The sequence below is a fragment of the Epinephelus lanceolatus genome, chromosome 16 (assembly GCF_041903045.1).
Source record: "Epinephelus lanceolatus isolate andai-2023 chromosome 16, ASM4190304v1, whole genome shotgun sequence".
In the NCBI taxonomy this organism is placed as follows: domain Eukaryota; kingdom Metazoa; phylum Chordata; class Actinopteri; order Perciformes; family Serranidae; genus Epinephelus; species Epinephelus lanceolatus.
The window spans coordinates 37,064,567-37,085,789 of record NC_135749.1 but is presented as its reverse complement, the minus strand read 5'-3'; the positions used below and the strand labels follow the sequence as shown (position 1 = coordinate 37,085,789).

Genomic DNA, 21,223 nt, shown 5'->3' with positions numbered 1-21,223 from the left:
TGAAAATTAAATCCGATTAAAGGGGGTGGTTTATTCCGTTCGTCATTCCGAATGAAAGAATTTTGTGTGCATGTATACACTCATTCCTCTTTAAGTTCATTCCGGTCTTTCTGCGCATGCTCGTTTCCTTGCCGTTCTGGCGCGATGACGTATATAGCGCGCATAGCAACAGGCTGCATAGCAACGGGCTGAGATAGAGCAGTCGGACTTGTTGCACTTACCGGTTTCCATTCGCCACAGCACGGTCTTCTACCTCCCTTCTCCTCCTCAACAGATGAAGCATTAGCAGAACAAGGTTGTTGTCGTACTGCTGCTTCAAGAATATAAGCAAAACAAGCCCAAAAAAGGCACTAAGAACGGCGTCGTCAAGCATCTTGTTATCCGGAGCGAGGACTACAGTGTTTTCTTCCGGTAAACATAAACACGTAACATCCGCCCCGCCCCCTATCCAATCAGAAACCTTCCCTGCCCCAAACCTTGCACAGACCTGAATAAAGGCGATTGAACTGATCTCCCATGTAAACCCTCATTCGGAATGAATATTTCCCATGTAAACTACCTGGAAAGACTTTAATTCCGAATGATTTCATTCAGATTTATTTCATTCCGAATGAGAAGCCATCATGTAACCGTAGCCAGTGTTCTTTATCCCATGTATTTTCTTTCTTTCTTTCTTTTTTTTTTTTATTAAGATATTTTTTGGGGCGTTTTTGCCTTTAATTGATAGGACAGCTAAGTGTGAAGGGGGAGAGAGAGGGAATGATATGCAGCAGGCTCGAACCTGGGCCGCTGCTGCAACAGGCTTGTACATGGAGTGCCTGCTCTATCCACTAAGCCACCGATGCCCCTATCCCATGTATTTCCTTTTAAACTTTTTATCAGTAGAGGCTGGGTGACATATTTAGCCCCAACTGTAACCCCCTACACCAATAAATGCTTGATGCATGCTGTGCAGGTGTGTGTGTTTTTAGTGTCTCAGACATGTTCAGTTTGCCAGCTGTGGATGTTTGTAGACTGTAGGTGTTTTAAACAGTCTATATTGCTGTGAGTCATGTTGTCTTACTGTCTTAGAGTTCCTGGCGTCTTTCATGAAGTTCTCTGCCACCTTCATGTCCTCCTGCACTGAGTTGGTCTCTGTGAACTTCAGAGAGTTCAGGTGGTCCTGCACCTTCACACACATCATGTCCATCATCTGTGTCGCAGAGAGGTGAGAGGTCAGTCAGTGAACAGGTCATTTATTCAAAGGTCTGCTGTGTGTGTGTGTCTGTGTGTGTCAACCTGCTGTGTGGTGGTGGTGACTATTCCCTGCTGCAGCCTGTACGCCTGCTCCTGCAGGTATTTACGTGTCTCATGGTTCCTCAGTAGGTACTGCTCCATCTACATCAGGAAACACACCAACAAACTAAAAATTCTACTCATAATTACTGTCAGACACGTGACATCAGATAAGAAGGTATTACTCTTGACACCATACAGTGAAGGCTATAGAGTACTCTTTACAAAAACCAGGAGGGCGACCTTTAGTAAGGCATCCTCTGTCTTCTCTGGGCTTGCCTTCAGGGCCTGAGCAGCATCCATGATGGGAACAGGCATGAAACGGATGGTGTAGTTCCTGATGGGGAGCCAAATAGTAAATGATGAGATTGACTTATTCCTGAATACCAGTGTGAAGTCAGGGCACAGCATATAGCTTGCAACAAGTTTGTTTGACACGTTACCTTAACCGACTGTGCCATACTTACTTCTCCAAAGCAGCAGCGACGTCTTGTAGACCTTGAGGACTGATGTTGTTTCTGTCCCACACAACTGTCCTGTAAACGCACAGACACAAACCAAAGAGAGGGGTTTGTAGACACATCTGCTGCAGCATGTCGTGTGCAGCACACACACCAGCTACATTCCACATCTCCTATTGTTCCTCCTACATGGGATGAACATGCCTAGAAAGAATATATTTATTCCAACCAGAGAGAAAGATTGGATTTAGTGTCTACGTGGTTATTATGTGCTAATATTTTCCTATGACACAATGGCCGCGTTTCCCAGTTAAGAGTGATCTTAAGACTTAAGAGCACAGTTAAGAACGTCCTAGCTAAGAAGGGTCGCTAAGATACGAGTGTTTCCCAGATGCGTTGTTAATGCCTTTCTTAGGATCGCTCTTTAAGAAGCTCTTAAGAGGAGCTGGCCGCTACCTTGGTGCTGAAACTAAATCAATCGATGTCAGGCAAATCGATGTCAGCATAAGTCACACATAGCGCTGCTACCTAACGCACTAATTCCCTGCTGCTCGTGTGTATGTGTGTTCTAATAATTCTAATGAAAAACTAAGACGATAGATATTTGTTAATGACCTATTTTCATGACGAAAACAAGACTACATCTAAATAAGAAGTAGTCTTGGTAAGAGAATCATGAGGAAATGTATTATATTTAAACAAAAATATGAAAGATGGATGAAAGGACAAATGAACTTAAGGACCTGCATTGTATCCTGACCACATTGTATCTTACTTGCATTCATCAACGTTGTGTCTCTGCTAATGATCATCTTAACGTGACCAGTTCACAGAAGGACAAAACTGACAGATTTATGGTCTATATTAATCTACACTGAGAATCAGACAAAGCCAGGTATAAACTATGAAAACACACAGGCAGCACGCTGACAGTTGTAAAAGAGCTGGTGCACACACAAATACATTTACAAATACGGTTTGGCTTCGCACACGGTGACACTGTTGGTTAGCAGCGAGAATATGCTGTAAAGCAGCCATGGTATCTCACACATGTGTGCTGTGGCAATGCCTTTATGTAGAGTAGCGGGTGGAGCGTCCCTTGATGAGGTTCCAGCTGAGCTCAATTACACCTGTCAGTTGCCTGATATCTGTGAAATGTCGCAGCTTTGGAGGATGGATGTGTGCCCTGGCCCCTGACACATTTTTTGGATGCGGTAAACTATCTCATGTGCATGCAGATGTGGGATATGTGTGGACAAATTATGATAAATGATAGTCATGATGATTCATTTTATTTGTGTGCCTGATGTGCACAGCACATAGCCTACAGGAACACACTTGTTATTCCTCATACTTACTTTTCTTCTGCCAGATTTTGGTGCATAACTTGTGCCACAGCTTTGAGCGCACATAGGGTCTTCATAAAACATATAGATTCAAGATTCAAAGTGTTTATTGTCATATGCACAGTAAGGACATGCGTTTCCCTGCAGAATGAGATTCATTCTTTTCTGTCACCAATTAATGCTAAACAATATAAATCTGAAGTATAAAATAGATCAAAATATATACGGTGCACACTGTTTTAACGTCTCCTTGCTTAGTGTTTGTTACACAGTTGCATTGTTGGCTAGAGTTTGTTTGTGTTGTCACCGCAGCATTTACAAGCAGACTAGATGAGATGCCTTGCGTGAGAAAGCTGCTCTTGATTGTCAAAATTTCCATGCAGGAAAAATCCAGGGAGTAAACAAAACCTTGAAGAAGAGTACACTTGCAAGATAAATGTGACACTTTATAATGTCACAATGGAGGGACAACTACACGGGTTAGTGCTGGTCATTGTGTAATATATTGCTGTCATTGTTCATTTTAGGCAAACCATACAGTTTGAAAACGAGGCGCGGCTCCAACTAGAAAACAATGTTTTGATGCATTGGATGTGCTGAATGTGCATATTAAGGCAGTACAGGAGGAGGCACACATTAATAATCCTCCAGGACTGTAACATGTTCATGTTTAACCCAAACAATGTCTAATATGACTGCATTTGGTTTGGATCGCGGTCGGAACACGTTCTCACCACAAACAAACCACACCACAGCAAACGAACTTGAGTTCGAGTAAACCAAACCAAACAGGGCAGGTGTGAAAGCACTCTTAGAGTCACTTGACTCAGCTCTAACAGCTTCAGATCTTCACTTTCGTTAGTGAAGTTGGGTGCAAGATTATCCTGCCGCCTTGCTAACCTGAGTTTGGTGTTGATCTGCAGGGCTTTAGCCAGCATCTTGGCCCCCATGTCTCCCATGGCATTCCCACTGATGTCCAGTTTGGTCAGAGACGTGTTGCTGCCCAGAGCATTGAGGATGATGGAGAGGTCGGCCTTTAGCTTGGAATCAGCCAGGGACAGCGAGGTCAGTGGCTGCAGGGGAGATGGTTTTACAGGGATGTCTTTTAATGGATAATTTTATCCATTGTTATTTTAATTTGAATTTTATCAGTGTCTTATAAATGCTTCACAAAAGATGTTTAATAGCAGAGGTAACGGAAGGAGCAGGACAAAGACAGAGACCAGTATGAATGACAGGACAGGAAAGAAAAGAGATTTTGACATGATTCACTCACTGATTCCTCCTCTTGAATCATGTGAACCAGGTTGTCCAGGACCTGAGACACATTTCTGAGAGAAAATTTGAAGACAATTAAAATGTGATTAATAGGCGTGGGCGATATGGCCCTAAAATGATATCACAATATTTCAGGTTATTTTTACGATAAAAATATTCTTGACAATATGACAAATTAGTAAAAAAAAAAGGAATTTCAACAAAATAAGTGATATAGTTTTACAGTTTGCCTTCAAATATTTGGTAAAACCTGAAGAAAAATGATCTCTCATTTCTTTAGTTTTTGAACAACAGCAGTAACTCAGAGTTAGATGCAGATTTTGTATACTATATTGATAGTACAACAAAGTAAAATCTACCACAAATTACACATTTAGACAGCTCCCAAATACAAAAAATGTACCCTGGGATCTACATATATAAATCAACAGGTGCCTCCTCTTTTAGCAAAATCCTGAATGAATGTTTTTCCACCTGGACCTTTATGCTCTGCCATTTCTCCTCTAATCATCATGCTGTAACCTGTGACAGGCTGTTATGCTACCATAACTATTGCACACATATATGCAGTTTTTTGTTGAGGCACAAGCGTCACATAGATTTACATAACTCAAGGTTTATGACAAAATCAATTGACGACACATACTCCCGTGTGTGCATGGCGAGAGGGAAGAGGGAGAGACACTGTGCTGTTGCCAGAGGAGCCGCTGAATGAGTTTCCTGTGAGCTGTAAGTCGCTAGTGAATCTGAGAAGTCTGGGGCTGTTCATAAAACACTCAGTACGCCACAGTTTATTCCACACCACTAAAGCTGCTCCTCTATTTGGAACTGCTGCAGAGTCGATAATGACTTCTCTTTCAGCCATGCTTGTTGTTGCCATGGGTCACAGTATGACGTCAATGTCAACGAGTCGAAATACTGTGAGTATCATGATATGAATTTTTCATATCATAATAACAATTTTACAGATATTATCATGAATAATATAATGTCACACCCAGAGTGATTAAGTGTCAGACCAATTCATTACTACATTTTTAATAGAAAATAAAACAAACAATCCAGCCAGAGAGAGCTGGAGTATGTTTTTTGACAGTGTGTGCAGTCAGTTTGAACCCACTTGGACTTGATGTTGTTGAAGTTTTTGCCCAGTGAGAGGTGTCTGATGGAGCGGTTCTTGGCCAGCCAGACCAACAGCGTGGTCAGATCCATGTCCAGACCTGAGAAAAAGGAGCAGCACAGAAACATAAACAGGCCACTATCAAAGTCAATACAGCAACGTCATAAATGTGTCTGAAATCCAAATGTCCTCACCATTGTCAGAAATATCCAGACTGGTGATGTTGGGAATCTCAGCCACACAACCCTCCAGGATCTGAGAGCCTCCTGAACGCAGCTGAGAGCAAAAGAACGTAAGATGTCATTATACTTATATTTGTTGAAATAATATATGAGTTAAAAGAAGAAACGTATATAAAATAAAAATGCACATCATTTTGCAGCTTTTATTTTATTGAGGCTGTTTTTAATAATGAAATGCTCAATATTGGTTTGTTTATACAATCTATGTTTGCTGAGGACAAAGGACAACGGGATGATGATATATGGACTAAAGCAAAACTGTATACTGTTGTGATGATAAAAACTGAATATGGTACAGAGAATTACACTGTATATAACTTGCACAAAGGGCAAAGATTTCTCTGTACTTAGCTGAGATCTGATATTTTACCTTTAACTGTTGAAACCGGACGGTGTGTTAATATGGAAGAAGAAAAGTGGATCTGTCCAATGTGCTTTCTAAATGATACAGAAAATCATTTCTATTCTTCTCTACTGTCCTTTTTATTGACAAGTGTGTGATGCTTTCTTTAGTAAGACTCTACTCTTCCTGGGGTCCATACAAGCAAAAGTTATCTGGAGAAATTCTGGGAGAAGAGGAAAAAAGCACTTAACTGAGATAATCTGTAAATTTAATGTTTTTATTTAACCTTTATTTAACCAGAAAAACATCTAAAGGTTAAAAATCTCTTTTTCAAGAGTGTCCTAGCCGAGACAGGCAACAACATAAGTTACAGAAAGATAACAGAACAAAAATACAGAATAAAATGTACAGCTCTAAAACAAGAAATAAAAAACACACAATAAGATTACTACAAAGTGCTTTGAAATGGCCGAGAGGAACTGACTCTGAACGTACCCTCATTATGAACGGTAAAACCATGTTCTCTGAATGGAGAGCAGAGCCATTTTCATTTTTTTTGCTTAATGTACGCACATAAATATGCTGGAAGTAGGCCAAGAATAGCTTTGTAAACAAGAGAATGGCGATGAAGAAGTCTATGAAAATGTAGAGAGAGCCAGCCAACCTGAGCGTACAATATACAGTGATGAGTAAGTGGCTTACAACTGGTAATAAATCTCAATGCACCATGATACACAGAGTCCAGAGCAAGGAAACACAGCTCAGACCTGGTGCTATCACCTACAACCAAATTTATGGTCTTCCATAACTTCTTTGGGTTATTTAAATGTTTTGCGGTTCCATTTTCAAAATAAGCAGCCTTTGCTTTTTTATTGTGACTGTACATTGATAATGTAACTGCCTAAAAGCCAGCAAATCCTTAGCCCAGGCCAGGTTGCGCTCCTGCAAAACACATAGCTGGGATTATTTCTGCCTTTAACTCTGAATTTTTGGTAAGGAGCACGCTTATCAATAATTGCAGTAACACCATCAGAAATTAATTCGTAAGCAATTTCTACATCTGATATGAGCTACTTCTCCTCCACTCAATGAGGATCATGAAAAAACCTGTGCACATTAAAGTGTTTTAAATCTTGCTTCCTAATAAAATGAGGTTTAGTTGTCGAGGATTTTGTGTAGCGCACAATGGCAATAACACAGTGATCATCTGCTTCCATATTTGCAAACCATATCAGTGAATATTTATGAGGACTGTTTGTTAAAATTAGATCAATTAAAGAAGATTTGTCAGGTTGTTTTAAGTGAGGTCTTACTGGTGCTTCAACAATCTGGAAAATATTTACAGAATTGCAATATGATTTTAACTCATCAGACACAGGTTGTAACCAGTTAATATTGAAATCCCCCAGTACAACAGTCTCATTAAAAGACCGGCCAGAAAATGTATTTAGTAGTTCCTCATGTTGACAGTTGATTTGGGATATATATATATATATATTTTAATGTGCATTTTTCTTTTACTTCTCTGCATGTTTGTTTTATAGATGCAAGACTGGATAATGGTTGTAAATAAAGTAAATAAATAAATAAATAAATAGTGTTTTGTAATCCCATGTGGGATGAGGCAAAGAATTGCTGTAACACTATTTTTGCATGTTTCAGCACATTTGCTAAATGCTGAATTTGAACAGCGTTGGTGTGTTTAAACAGTACGCTGAGCTTCATGCCAGTTTTACCTCACAGCAGCTGAGATCCAGAGACACGTCACTGAGGTTTGGGTTGCAGCCGAGCCCCAACAGCAACGCTCTGCAGACAGAAAAGCCAGAGACTATTCAGATGCTCAGTTTAACAGCAGCGTACAGAAACAGCATCATTGCTGAAGCTTGATATTTAACTAAAAGGTTAAAAAACAAGTCATTCCTGTTTCTCAGACTGTGGCTGCATTGTTTTCATTTCTCTGCGCTACAATTTTGGTTGAGAAATTAATGTTTCCTTCTCTTACATGGATTTCTCCCTGATGCAAAGTGGCGACTCCATAAAGAAGCCCCCCTCTCAATGAAACACTTTGAGCTTTCAGCTAACTGTTGTAATATTGCTATGCCATAAATACAGCCAGTTATTAAAGGGAAAATTCAGTGTGTGACAGTGTAAACCAAAATTAGAGAAAATGAAACTTGTACTTAGTTCATGTCACTGAGTCTTTCACTGATTCTGTTTTGGACTACAGTAAGTGAGCTGCAGAGTGTCTTCAGGTTTCAGAGGAAATGTCCTCACTTGAGAGCCTCCAGAGGCAGCCTGGTCCCCGACAGACTGACTGAGCTCAGGGCCTGAGCGCTGCTGAAGAACTGCTTAAAGGACGATGGGATTTCTTTACACTTCCTGAGTGGGTGTGAGGAGAGACGGGTTAAAATCCACACTATATAGTACACTGTACAACTCAAACTGTTGGTTCACTTAATCAAACATTTAAACTTTAGATTATGTATCTGTAACATTACTAGAAATGTTCATGAGTGGGTGTGAGTTTAATATTTGACCTGTGAGAGAAGACGGACTTTGACATGTTAAGGACAGAAAGATACTTCAAAGATCCTCTGAGCAGAGACGAACACACCTAAAAACACACAAAAACACAACTCAACTTAATGTGACAGTTCATACAAAAATAAACATATATATTATTCCTCTTACCTGTAGTGCTGTTAATCAGTCTAGATAGTTTTGGTGTGAGTTGCTAAGTGTTGGAGATATTGGCCGCAGAGATGTCTGCCTTCTCTCCAATATAATGCAGCTAGAGGGCACTCAGCTTGTGGTACTCAAAACACCAATACTTTTGAAAAACTCAACAGCAATGTCTCTTAAGATAATCCACAGACCTTGTTGTGAGCAGTGTCATGTAGGAACTATTTTCTTTCTACCAAACTACACCCACCAACTGTATCACCACACAGAAGAAGGGTGGAGGACGACAGTGTTAACGTTTACATCTTGCGCTGTCACAAGCACGACCCTATCATCCATGAGTTCTGAGTTGTTGAGTTCTTTAAATGTATTTCTTCAAGCAAGTGCCATCTAGTTCCATTATATTGAAGAGAAGGCAGACATTTCTACAGCCAATATCTCCAACATTCAGCAACTTACACCAAAACTATAGAGATTGATAAACAGCACTACAGGTAATTGGGGGTGATCTGTCCCTTCAACCTCTTATAGAATGTGTAGACATGGTGTTATTTACTTTGCCCTATTATTCCAACCAAACTAAGCAGTGCAGACAGATGTACATTTTTGAAATGTTAAACTTGTTTTTACATCAACCCCTCAAAGTAGGTCTGCTCCATTATGACAAAGATCATTGTCACGATTATTTAACACCATTACTGACTTCGCAAACATCATGTATTCAAAGAACTTAAAAAAAACCAAACAAACAGTGGATGTGCTTAAACTTTAATGTAAACTGAAACACAAATTAAAAAAAACAAATGTAAAAAAAAAAAGAAAGACAAATGAAATAATATAAACATAACATGAAGAGGAGAGACACTGTGCTATTGATGGGAGAGCCGTGGAGACTGTGATTACTCTGAGCAGCATGCATGGTAATGAATTGCATTTATATGTGAACATAGTTGGCAACACTGAGGACACTGCTGTAAAGGAAAGGGGTACGCTGGATTTATAACACAAGGCAAAACGAGCATCATTGCAAAACGGAACATGGCACAATAATCGTTTTATCTGGGTTACCTTGTATTCATAATGGTTGGAAGCCTAAATTGTAATTGAAAATAAAATTCAATTAATCATCATCTATAAACTTAAAATGTGTGTTAGACTTTGTCTGTATGTGTATGAGCTGCTGTTACCTGCTCCAGAGAGCAGTCACTGTTGGACAGATCCAGAGTCTCCAGGCAGTTTGGGTGACTCAGGAAGCTGTGCAGGTTCTGTGAAGGAAAAAACAAATTAGACATCTACGCAAACACATCACTGCTGTAAGATGAAAACCTTAGATCTCCAAACTGTTCAAAAACACAAACTTGACTGTATCTTGAGTGCTGTCTATCTATAATTTTGTCCTGTGTTTTCTGAAATGCTGAAATAAACTCTAGGGTTGCAGTGGGGTGTGACAGAAGGAGGGGAGGAGGCTGCGTACCGGCAGGTCGTCGCCTCTGAGCGAGTTTCCTGACAGGTCGAGGTGTGCGAGGGTGGAGGTGATGACTGGGTTGTTACAGAGTGCCTGACAGAGGCTGTTCACTCCTGCAGGAAACCACAAACTGTCTCCTGAAAAAAAAATACTCAGGATAATACTGAAGAACATTTTTGTTTTGTTTGTGTGTTCACCTTTAGGAGACATGGAGGTCCTGGAGAGGTTCAGGGACTTGAGGCCCATTGGCAGTTTGGCGAGTTGAGCACTCAGAGCAGAAACACCTGTAACACACATCCAGTCATTGAAGTTATCAGACTTCATAAAGTTGAGGGGCTCCAACGTGGCCACCAGAGGGTGCATGACTTCAACTAAGAGCCCCCTCAGGGTGTCTACAGATAAAACCAAATTAAATTTCAGACTTTTTAAAGACCTTTTTAATACCACTTTGTATGAAATTTAAGACCAAACCTGCAATGAAAACACATGTATCTCACATATTATATATATATATATATAAATACATATCTAGTGTTGGCATTCAGCCAAAAGTTGTCCAGAGGTCAGATGATGCTGTTGTGGGCTGTTGATTCCCAACATCTGTGGTGACATCTTTGCTAGTAGTAGTGGAAAGACTAGAGTAGAAACGTTAGATTTCAGCATGCTGGTGGGCTCTCGTGCACTCCCTGTGCTTCCCACTCCATATGTGTGATTCCACAGCTTTGATGCCCATTGTATCGAGTTTAAAACATCTCAGAGAAACTGCACAGCTTGCCTCATAGACATTTCCTGGCACCCGCTTTAACCACCATGAGAACTCATCATTCTCAAGCCTTTTTTCATTAAACTTGCATCTACCCACTTCAAGAATCTGAACAGGTAGCTGTTGTTCGACCTGTATTCTGCTACTTCAATCCTCTCTGATGACAAAATACTGCTGGAAAAAAAATATTTTTCTTCGGTCTGTCCAATGATTGTAACCAGTCATTAGGTCTGTCAGGCTGGAGAAATTTTCACAGTAATGTGACCGAAAATATTAATATTAATTAAAATATTAAGAAAACTTAATTTAATTCATTTGACACTTTTTATGGACCTTTAAGCCCCTTTTCCACCGAGCTTTACGGTACGGTTCAGTTTGGTATGCTTTTTTCCGTTTCCACTGCTAAAAGTTTAGGATGGCACCAATGAAACCGTTCCATGACCATTTCTGGTACCCCTTCTGTTGGGGTACCTAGCACACAGATCTAGTACTAAAAGGTGGAGCTGTGAACACTGCAGTCCGTTGATTGGTCAATAGCAGACATTCACTCTGCTCAGGGCTGAGTTGTGGCTGGTTTTGAGGCTCATGTAACTACTGTTCATACTGTGGAAAGTTTTATCAGTAAACTGTAACTATAAAATGAAAGGATTGTTTTGCTGCCTCTTGCAGCAGCTGGAGTCAGAGAAAAAAAATAACTTCATTCACTGGGCCAACTGCTGGCGACTTTTAAGATGGAACATTTACTTGTAATGTTACTCAATGCATGAGTTGACGACATGAATCAATCAACACACCTTAAATATTCCATATGACAACTTTGACCATCACTTTAGTTTTTATATGACATGCACTTCTAGCAATGAGTGAGTGTTCAAGCGTTTATATATATTCTTTCTGGATGTCACTAACTCGGCTTCTTCTCCGGAGCCTTTGTGCTCCACTGTCTCTCAGATTAACTCATATCGCAGCGGTGCCTGGACAGCGTGACGTGTGTGGTTGTGCTGCTGCTGTGGTCCTGCCAGATGCCTCCTGCTGCTACTGCCATCATTAGTCATTAGTCATACTTCTACTGTTATTATACACATATGACTATTGTCACACATGTATACTGCCAGATATTAATACATACTTTCAACATATTGTACCACAGTAGCCAGAACTATAACTATAATATTATTACTTTCAATAATGTTGTTGTAACCTACTGTCATTACCTGCATCTCTCTCTCTGTCTCTCTCTCTCTCTCATTGTGTCATGCGGATTACTGTTAATTTATTATGCTGATCTGTTCGGTACGACATCTATTGCACGTCTGTCCGTCCTGGAAGAGGGATCCCTCCTCAGTTGCTCTTCCTGAGGTTTCTACCGTTTTTTTTCCCCCGTTAAAGGGTTTTTTTTGGGGAGTTTTTCCTTATCCGCTGCGAGGGTCTTAAGGACAGAGGGATGTTGTATGCTGTAAAGCCCTGTAAGGCAAATTGTGATTTGTGATATTGGGCTTTATAAATAAAATTGATTGATTGATTGATTGATATATGAATTTCGGCCGGGTTATCTGAACTGCATATATTCTGTTCCTCACTCTGAGACAAAAAGGGTCGCATAGCGTCGGGCAACGGCAACACTGAACCCCTGAGCTTGCCGGAGAGGGACTAAATGCACAAACCCACTATTTTTAAATATCCGATGGAGAGAGACTTTCACTGCAGCCTGTTTTATTTTGTTCTGAAAATGTCGGCATGCAGCCTCGTTCTGTGGACGATAACAGGGTGCAGACTTCCATCTGTGTCACCGATAATGAGGAAATACAGCGAGTGCTGGATGGAGCAGTGAGTGACAACAATCTCGCCCACATTCTGGTCGACAGCTGCCTCGATTAGTTAATTATGTTGTGTTCTTGTGTGACTTTGGTGTTTTAAAGGGTTAGTTCAGAATCACCAAAGACACACAATAAAACAAATTAATTGATCTGGTCAGCAGTAGACCACCTTAATGTAATTATTAAATTATATATTTGGGCGGGGCAACACAATAGTTTGAGCTGAAAGTGTGTGAAAGAATAGTATCAGTAACACTGTTAACACTCTGCTACATCACAGGGAAATACAAAACCGTACTAATGAATCTTCATTAATATAGGCCTATATTTTATCTACAAGTGCACGTCACACACTGAGCGAGCCGCCTGTTAATGACGCTGTCTGCAAAGCAGTAATGATTGTGCTAAGTGGCTAATGGGCATGTAGCTACTTCCATGTTTCGGATGACACGTCATGTTTGTAGTCGACCAATGAAGATGAGTTTACATATCACCTTGGGTTCATCCTTCACCTTCTCAAAATGATCCCACACTTTGAATTTCCTGCCTGACATGTTATTAACTAGCCTGTGGAATAACAGCAGGTACCAGCCCTGGAAATTAACATGACTCCTGTCTGACTGCTGAATGTGGCCACTTCCAGTGTCTGTCCTTTCAAAATGAATTCCCACATGGTCCAATCATATAGGTTTAGGCACAGCTCCTAACAGAGTTTCACATGTGTTTTTTTTCTGCAACTAATTGACTAATGAAATCTTGCCAACTGAAGAACTTTCTGTTCGACTAACGTTTGGTCAACTGTTAGGGGGCAGCCCTAGTACACTTAAACTGAAATAATTTTTTTAGGTGGCTTAAATATGTTTTACTGCTGTCCTTGACCACAGCAGTACAATGCTTAGCTTCCATGTGAGACTCCAGCCTGCTTCTCCAAAGTGGTAACATGCCGACTAGGGCTGCACGATATTGGAAAAAACTGCCATTGCGATTTTTTTTATTTATTTTTTTGCAATATATATTGCGGTATTTAAAAATACAGGAATTTTCACCAGATGACTTAAACTAAGAAAATTAAAAAATAGTGGCGGGGCTTTTACTCACCACAACTGCAGAGGCTGCCAGCTTCATTTGAAACAGACTACACTATAAAAGGGCCGTTATTTATTAATCCCTCTGTATCTTTATATTTTTACTTTTATCCACTTCCGTTGCCTTGATAAAGTTAATGCATCGTGCCGTCATTTTAAACTCAACACTTTACTTCACCTGAATTTGTTTCAAATTAAAGGCCCCTTATAACCTCGGCTGAGAGAATCCTTCCATTTTCTAAATAGGCTTTTATTGTGAAACATTTGTAGGAACTTGTGGAGGATTCAGTGACTTGTATGTTTATGTACGGTACTTCAAATGTAGCTCCTGCCATCTGCTGGCGCTTTTAGGTGACTACAACAACATTTTGGCTGGCACATGAACAGACACAGTGACTGAAATAATAGTAAAAGTAATAAAAACAGGTCAAGAATAACCCGATGACATCACACACGTTGTGAGAGAGGACCAGGGATAATTGGTGAGTACCATCGTGTAGTGTGTCATGTCTGTCGGCCAAGTTTGATTGTGATTCCACAATTGTGTAATGTGACATAGTGACTTTCAGAACGGGCAGAAAAGTCGTGTAGTGTGTACCAGGCATAAATCCTCCTTTACCGTTTCTCCCTCTTGCATGTCGCTCATTTTCAGATTGTGACTGCAGCGTGTGCATGAGAGGGGGAGCAGTTGCTGAGTGTTCAGAGAGGCGAGTGGAGCGAGCAAGGAGCTCTCTTCAGAGCTGCTTTTCTGAAGCAAAACAAAAGTTTACATGTTCTAAAGAAAGAGAAAGGCAGCCCTAATGCTGACTGACATCTTCTCTGGGTAATACACCGACTGTGGACAAGTGCTTCCTACAAACCCTCTTCAAAAGATCAGAACAATCCCTTTAACAGAATCAGAGATCTGCATGTTTTAAAAGCGATAAGGTTACACAATAAGAACAGCATGCAGTGTGAGTGTGTTTTAACCTTTGTCCTCCAATGAGTTGTTGCTCAGGTTGAGTGTGTGCAGTGTGGAGGCGGGGTTGTGTGACAGAGCGCTGGCCATTTTCTGAGCAAAATCACTGAAGAGAAGAAACAAAACGACACAATCAGTGACAATGTTTATAGAGTGTTTAAGGTTGTCAAACTCGACGACCTCTCACCTTTCATCAAGCTAACAAACATCTGATATCTTGAATGGACTTTGTGTCCTGCTGACAAACACTTAATTTAATGTTATTTGACTTTGATTCTGAGAATGCATTGATCAGGTTTCTTAGAAAACGCATCCAGTGAGATTAATGCACATGGACATCAGCTCTTTTGTTTGAACCTTCTCAGTCCAGCGTTGTCCAGCACCAGCTCCTCCAGCCGGCTGGATCGAGCCACCACTCTGAAGATCTGCTCGCACACATCGGTTGACTGAAAGGCAGAAACACACATCACACACACAGGCCTTTGATTTTATTTGATCTCAGTGAGATTTTCAAGAGGCAAAAACACAATTAGCTTAATATACACTGTATTGCCAGGGATTTTTTGTTTAATTGATTGGAGGTCATAGTTCACTCAGCAGTTGAGAATTTTTCGCGTCCCATCTGATCATATTTAATGGTTTCTACTAATGTTGTCATGATACCAGAATTTTAAACTTTAAAACAATACCTGTATAAAAAAACGATACCGAATACCTCTTTCGAAACCACAGTGAAAAGAAACAAGAATTACCGCCTCTGCGGCTGCACCAGTTTACATCTCTCACAGTTTACATCCATGTCTGCGAAAAAGTGGATGCTTCACACACAGATCTATACAATCAGCACATTTTATCCAATTAGACATTTGTGTGAAGTTCTGTCATAATTAGAATTTGAATTCTTGAATTATAGCCAAAAACATATTTCGTGAGGTCACACTGACCTTGAGCTTTTATCTTTGGCCACCAAATTGTAATCAGCTTATTCTTTAGCCCAAGTGGATGTTTGTACCAAAGAAATTTCATTAAGATGTTCTTGAGATATTATGTTCACAAGAATGGGACAGGCGGATGGATGGCTAACACTGGCAAGGGCATAAAAAATCCTAAGCACACACAACAGTAAAATCTGTTTTTCTTCTTTTTTTTGAATCAAGAACCTGCACACAGTGCTGGTACAGAAAAAGTCGCTGAACACATACCAACACATTTGTAATATATTAGCCTTGGGTACTTTCAGTTACTATTGAATGTATAATTAAAGGAGATTGCATCGTTTTAAACGCCTATCAAAAATTAACTAAGTATCAATACTTTAGACAACCTTAGCTTTTTAATTTCACCTTTTTTTCAAATAAAAAACAGACAGAGAGCAGAGTTGTTTGTATCAGTGTTACCAGTTTGTAGTCTTTGGCGGAGAGTTTAGTAAACCACTGGTTGTACTCTAGAGCTGCGATGATCGCCACCAGGTCCCTGCAGAAAGAAAAACAAAACAGTTACAGCTGTCAGACATTATATCCTGGAGTAGCAATACGAATAAACTTTTTTTATGCTGATTTTTTCATAAAGTGTCGTTTAGTGATGTTTAAAACACAATGTTAGAGCCATTTTTTGTATCTGTGTCCAATGATGTGTGGGTCACTGGTTTCCACAGTAGGTGGCGTGTAAACAATGGTGTCTGTGAAGGTACAAGTAGAGGAAGAGTTAATTACTCTACAGGTGTGCTGCTTACCGGGAGAAGCACACAGTTTTTTGACCGCCGTTTAGTGGCCTAACTTTGAGCCTTTTGTTTGTTTTACATACAAGTTATAATGTTGTAAGTGTGTGCAGATCGACAAAGGCTATATTGTTAAATGGACCGATAAAATAAATACACAATAAACGATCTACGTTGGAGCAACTGCATGGACGCTGATTCATTCAATGGAGCCGGCACAGACGACGCGTCAATTAGGCTACAAGTCCTGGTAGCAGCCCCTCAGTGGCTTAGGTTTTTTGTTTTGTAGAAATCAAGTCATTACACACAATAACAATCAAACACAAAACAACACAGATTAAAATCTTTAATAAAATGTTTTGTATGATGTGTTGGTAAAACCAAATGATGCATACCAGAGGGTAAAATTGTTAGTCATCACCTTGGTCAGAATCATAGTTAAATTCGCATGATTACATACCTGTTCTCCAGATGGATGAAATCCTGCAGGTTGAGCTCTCTGGTATCCTGAGTGAGATAGATGGTGTCCACATCCTGCAGGAGGGGAAGGTGACAACAGGTAAGATGAGAGGAAACAGCTCAGAATTTTACACATCTCAAATCAACAGCAGCAAAAAAGAATAAAAAAAAAGACAATTAAAGCACAGATGGAGTTAAACTGGTGCAGCAACTGTCACAGAAAAAGTAGCAGCGAAAGGAAAGGTGAGAAACAAAAAAAGAAACACAAGCAGATGAATAAAAAAAGAAGCAGAGGAACACAGGAGGACAAACTGAAGAAAATACATCACATGAGGAAGCAACAGAAACCCACACAGGGACACGAATATTAGAAACATAGGTAAAAATTTTGCGGAAAAAGAAGTTGTTGTAGCAAGGAAAAAACCTGGCAGTGTATAAAAAAAAAGTGTAAAAAAAACAGCAAAAATCTCTTACTGCTGAAAAAACAGGAGACAGAACAAAATACATGAATAAAACAGAATAATGATTTCAGTGTAGAGCACAGACCCATTGGACCTCCTCTCTGTACGGTAGACCTAGGTGATCACACACACACCAGTACTGATGAGAAAAACCACCTGAAAAGAGTCAAGACAACAACTTTTAAAACTTAAATACAGTTTAAACATTTCACTGAACACATTTTTAACATTTTGGGGATTTACCGCAGGGTCCCAGATCTGCTGAGCCCTGTTCATCCCACAAGGCCTGGAGGGCCGCTGTTCTCTCTGGAGGCTTCAGACTCAACTTCCTCATCAACTTTCTTCCTTACAGAAAGAGGGAGGGAGAAGAAATAATAATAATAATAAAAAAAAAATTGTTAACTTTTAAGAACCTCTTAAATCTCAGAGAGGGAATCTTTGTGTATCTTCTCCTCTCACACAGGTTTCACAGACAAATAGATAGGAGAAGCATGGAAGCAGTGTCCAGAGAAAATCAGTAAAACTTACACAGGATATTTTTTTATTATCTGGCTTCACTAACCCATCACACTGGCTGTCTGGATAACCGTACTACGATGCTGATCATCAACTAGTTCAGTCAACTCTGTGTTTTCCTATCCAGCCACAAGCCCGTTCATATGAAAGAGGTGGGGGTGTTAATTGCGAGCTACATCATCAGAACCATGAATGAAGTACTTCATATCATATGACATGAAACGCTGAAGTACTTACCTGCAGGGACATTTTATCTATGGACCTTTATAGTTATTGGTGTGAAATGTAAATGATAGCCTGTAATCTTATAACAGAAGATGTAGAAACACTGAAAATAAATTTTCAAACTATTTAAAATCGTCCAAGATTCAAAATATGTGTAGGCATTATTATTATATATGAAATTAGTATAGAGTGAGTATTTTTGGCTATTTCGTTCGATGATGACGAAACTACTCTGAATGTGTCACATAAAACACTTGGAAATGATGCCAGACTGTTTCTGCTACATAAGTAAAGGGCAGAAAAGTCGCCTAGTATTTATAATAACAGGAGCCAATTAAGGTGTGTGGATTATTTAATCTTTTTTCCCCTAGTTCTCATCATGTTATTTTGAGCTGCAGTAATGGAATCAGAGTATAACTAGAATAACTGCCCCACAGTTGTTTGCCTCTGCATACCAGTCAAGTTTCACTCACAGTTTACATCCATGTCTGTGAAAACATGGATGCTTCACACTAGGGCCGTAACGGTACATGCATTTGTGTCCAACCGTTCGGTACGCGACTTTCGGTTCGGCACGACCCTGTACCGAATTATTGGGCGCAGGATATTATTTTATTTTATTTTGTTTTATTTTAATTCCGTTTTTGCGAGCCGAACCATTTAAAATATCTAGTTCCCCGACGGACATAATTGAGTGACGGACCGAGTCCGACCATAAATCTCCGCTTTCACTTTGTGCAGCGCATTCTCACATTTTGACAACATGGCAAGTGAGTCTGACGAACCTGAAGACCCACCCGCAAACCTTAAGTCCTCCGTTTGGGAACACTTTGGTTTCAGGGTAAAATACGAAGATGGAAATAAACATGTTGACAAGACAAAAGCAGTGTGCCGACACTGCAGAACAGCGGTCGGGTATGTACTTGGAAACACGTCTAACATGCTAACGCATCTAAAGCAACACCACCCAAGTTTGAACGTTAACCGGCACGACTAGAAAAAGCAATATGGTGCAAACTACGATATCGTCGTTGTTTAAAAAGAAAGAGCCTTTCTCTGACCATCGCGCTAAAGAAATAACCAACGCCATTGGAGTTGAGTAAAATTGTTTAAGCTGCACTTTAGATATAAGCATGTTTTGTTTACTGCACTTTAACAAAGTGGGAAAGCTAAGTAAGTTCCTAGTAAAACTGAATCTGAGCAGGCTTTAAAGCTGACCAGCTGCACTATACTTTTTATTTTAATTGAGTAAAACTGTTTAAGCAGAAATTTATATTTATGTTTTTCATTCAAAAAATGTGTTAAAAAAACAGCAGGATTTTATTTTTCACTTTTATATTTCTATTTTCATTCAAACAATGTGAAAAAGCAGGATTTTATATATATTTGTTTCATTCAAAAATTGTGTAAAAAGAGTTAACTGCTGTGGTGGTATGTTTTAATAAGGTTACTAATAAGTAAAAGATATTTAATAGTTGTCTATTTTTTTCATTACTGTACTGAAAAAAAACCCCGAACCGTTACTTGTGTACCGAGGTACGTACCGAACCATGATTTTTGTGTACCGTTACACCCCTACTTCACACACATCTTCCCCCCCAACAGCACAGAAGATCTATACAATCAGCACAGTTTAACCATTAGTGTCGCCAATTCAGTACCTAACCAAATGTGTCCCCCTCTGTTCGTGAGATATGACGTTGAGTATTGGCTTTTTTTATGACGTCACAGTGAAGTTGACCTTCATCTTTTTATCCTATTAGACATTTGTGTGAAGTTTTGTGATTTTTTTTTTTGCATACAAATTCTTAAGTTATGGCCAAAATCATGTTTTGTGAGCTCACAGTAACCTTGTCCTTTTACCTTCAACCACAAATTTCGAATCAGTTTACTCTCCAGTCAAAGAGGACATTTGTGACAAGTTTAAAGAAATTCCATTGAGGCAAGAGTAAGACAGACAAGGTCACAATGACCTTGACCTTTGACTTATGATCACCAAAAACTAATTAGTTAAAAGCGGACATTTGTGCCTAAGAAGAAGAAAAAATGTTCTCAAGCTGCTCTTGAAATATTGCATTCACGAGAATTAGATGGACTCAAGGTCAGTTACCTTGACCTTTGACCCTTAAACAACAAAATCAAAACAAAATACGTACATATGGACGTATGTCATATGTACAGATGTACTGATGTACTGATGGACAAACCGTAAACATAATGCCTCCAGCCACAGCTACCACCAGCGCAGAGGCATAAAGATAGCAACACTATCACTGCAGACTAAAATAAAGTTTGCATAAGTTAAAATCCTGCTAAAATCACATGTTTAGTGTTGTAAACAATCCTTCTGTCAGAAGCTCTATTTTAAAACCAGTGGAAATAGAGCTCTGGAACAATTAAATGATTCTACAGACCTATAATAATATATAGGCAACTCTTTTTTACCTTAAACTCCGGACTTTTGTCCATGTCAGGACACATTTTTCTTCAATAATCTGATTGGTCAGAGGTCGGGGTGTTGACGGGCTGTGATCCAATACTCTGACCATAAGTTAAGCTGTTAAAGCTGACACGGTGATTTATCTCCGTACAAAGAGAACCAGCTTCGTAGTACTAAAATCCCAAAGTTAATTCTGAAGTTACTTCACTAGCTCAAAATCCTGCTTCATAGTACAGGACACTGAAAGCAGCAAAACTTCACGTCCATACCTTCCTTCTTTTATGTCTTTTTTCAATTCTAAGTTCTCCTTTGTTTCACTTAATGCTAGGGGTCTAAGAGATTCTATTAAAAGAAAATCAACCTTCCTTTTTTGCAAAAATGAAAAAGTGCAATGTTATCTCCTGCAAGACACATTCAAATGACATAGATGAAAAATTTTGGTCAAATCAATGGGGTGTAAAAAAATTCTCTTTAGTTATGGCACAAATAGATCCGCAGGTGTCGCCATACTATTAAACAACTTCCCCGGGAAAGTTTTGATTACAAATAGAGACCCTTTAGGTCACTGGA

General features: G+C 39.6%; 1 protein-coding gene across 3 annotated transcripts in view; it reads right to left on the bottom strand.

The window, feature by feature from the left end:
- Positions 1 to 21,223, bottom strand: part of carmil1 (capping protein regulator and myosin 1 linker 1) — a 93,217-nt gene that overhangs the window by 26,875 nt on the left and 45,119 nt on the right. For 2 of the 3 annotated variants that reach the window (XM_078176054.1, XM_078176055.1), the window contains exons 6-25: positions 17,716 to 17,813; positions 17,558 to 17,628; positions 17,013 to 17,086; positions 16,233 to 16,308; positions 15,193 to 15,281; positions 14,847 to 14,941; positions 10,410 to 10,496; positions 10,222 to 10,325; positions 9,935 to 10,012; positions 8,603 to 8,679; positions 8,340 to 8,444; positions 7,802 to 7,871; positions 5,675 to 5,756; positions 5,481 to 5,580; positions 4,359 to 4,413; positions 3,983 to 4,155; positions 1,743 to 1,811; positions 1,519 to 1,612; positions 1,279 to 1,377; positions 1,064 to 1,192 (exon numbers count right to left, since the gene is read on the bottom strand). In XM_078176054.1, the coding sequence (XP_078032180.1) occupies positions 1,064 to 1,192; positions 1,279 to 1,377; positions 1,519 to 1,612; positions 1,743 to 1,811; positions 3,983 to 4,155; positions 4,359 to 4,413; positions 5,481 to 5,580; positions 5,675 to 5,756; positions 7,802 to 7,871; positions 8,340 to 8,444; positions 8,603 to 8,679; positions 9,935 to 10,012; positions 10,222 to 10,325; positions 10,410 to 10,496; positions 14,847 to 14,941; positions 15,193 to 15,281; positions 16,233 to 16,308; positions 17,013 to 17,086; positions 17,558 to 17,628; positions 17,716 to 17,813 (1,825 nt within the window). Of the gene's footprint in view, positions 1 to 1,063; positions 1,193 to 1,278; positions 1,378 to 1,518; positions 1,613 to 1,742; positions 1,812 to 3,982; positions 4,156 to 4,358; positions 4,414 to 5,480; positions 5,581 to 5,674; positions 5,757 to 7,801; positions 7,872 to 8,339; positions 8,445 to 8,602; positions 8,680 to 9,934; positions 10,013 to 10,221; positions 10,326 to 10,409; positions 10,497 to 14,846; positions 14,942 to 15,192; positions 15,282 to 16,232; positions 16,309 to 17,012; positions 17,087 to 17,557; positions 17,629 to 17,715; positions 17,818 to 21,223 lie in introns of all 3 variants that reach the window. The other variant, XM_078176056.1, reaches the window with a different exon arrangement.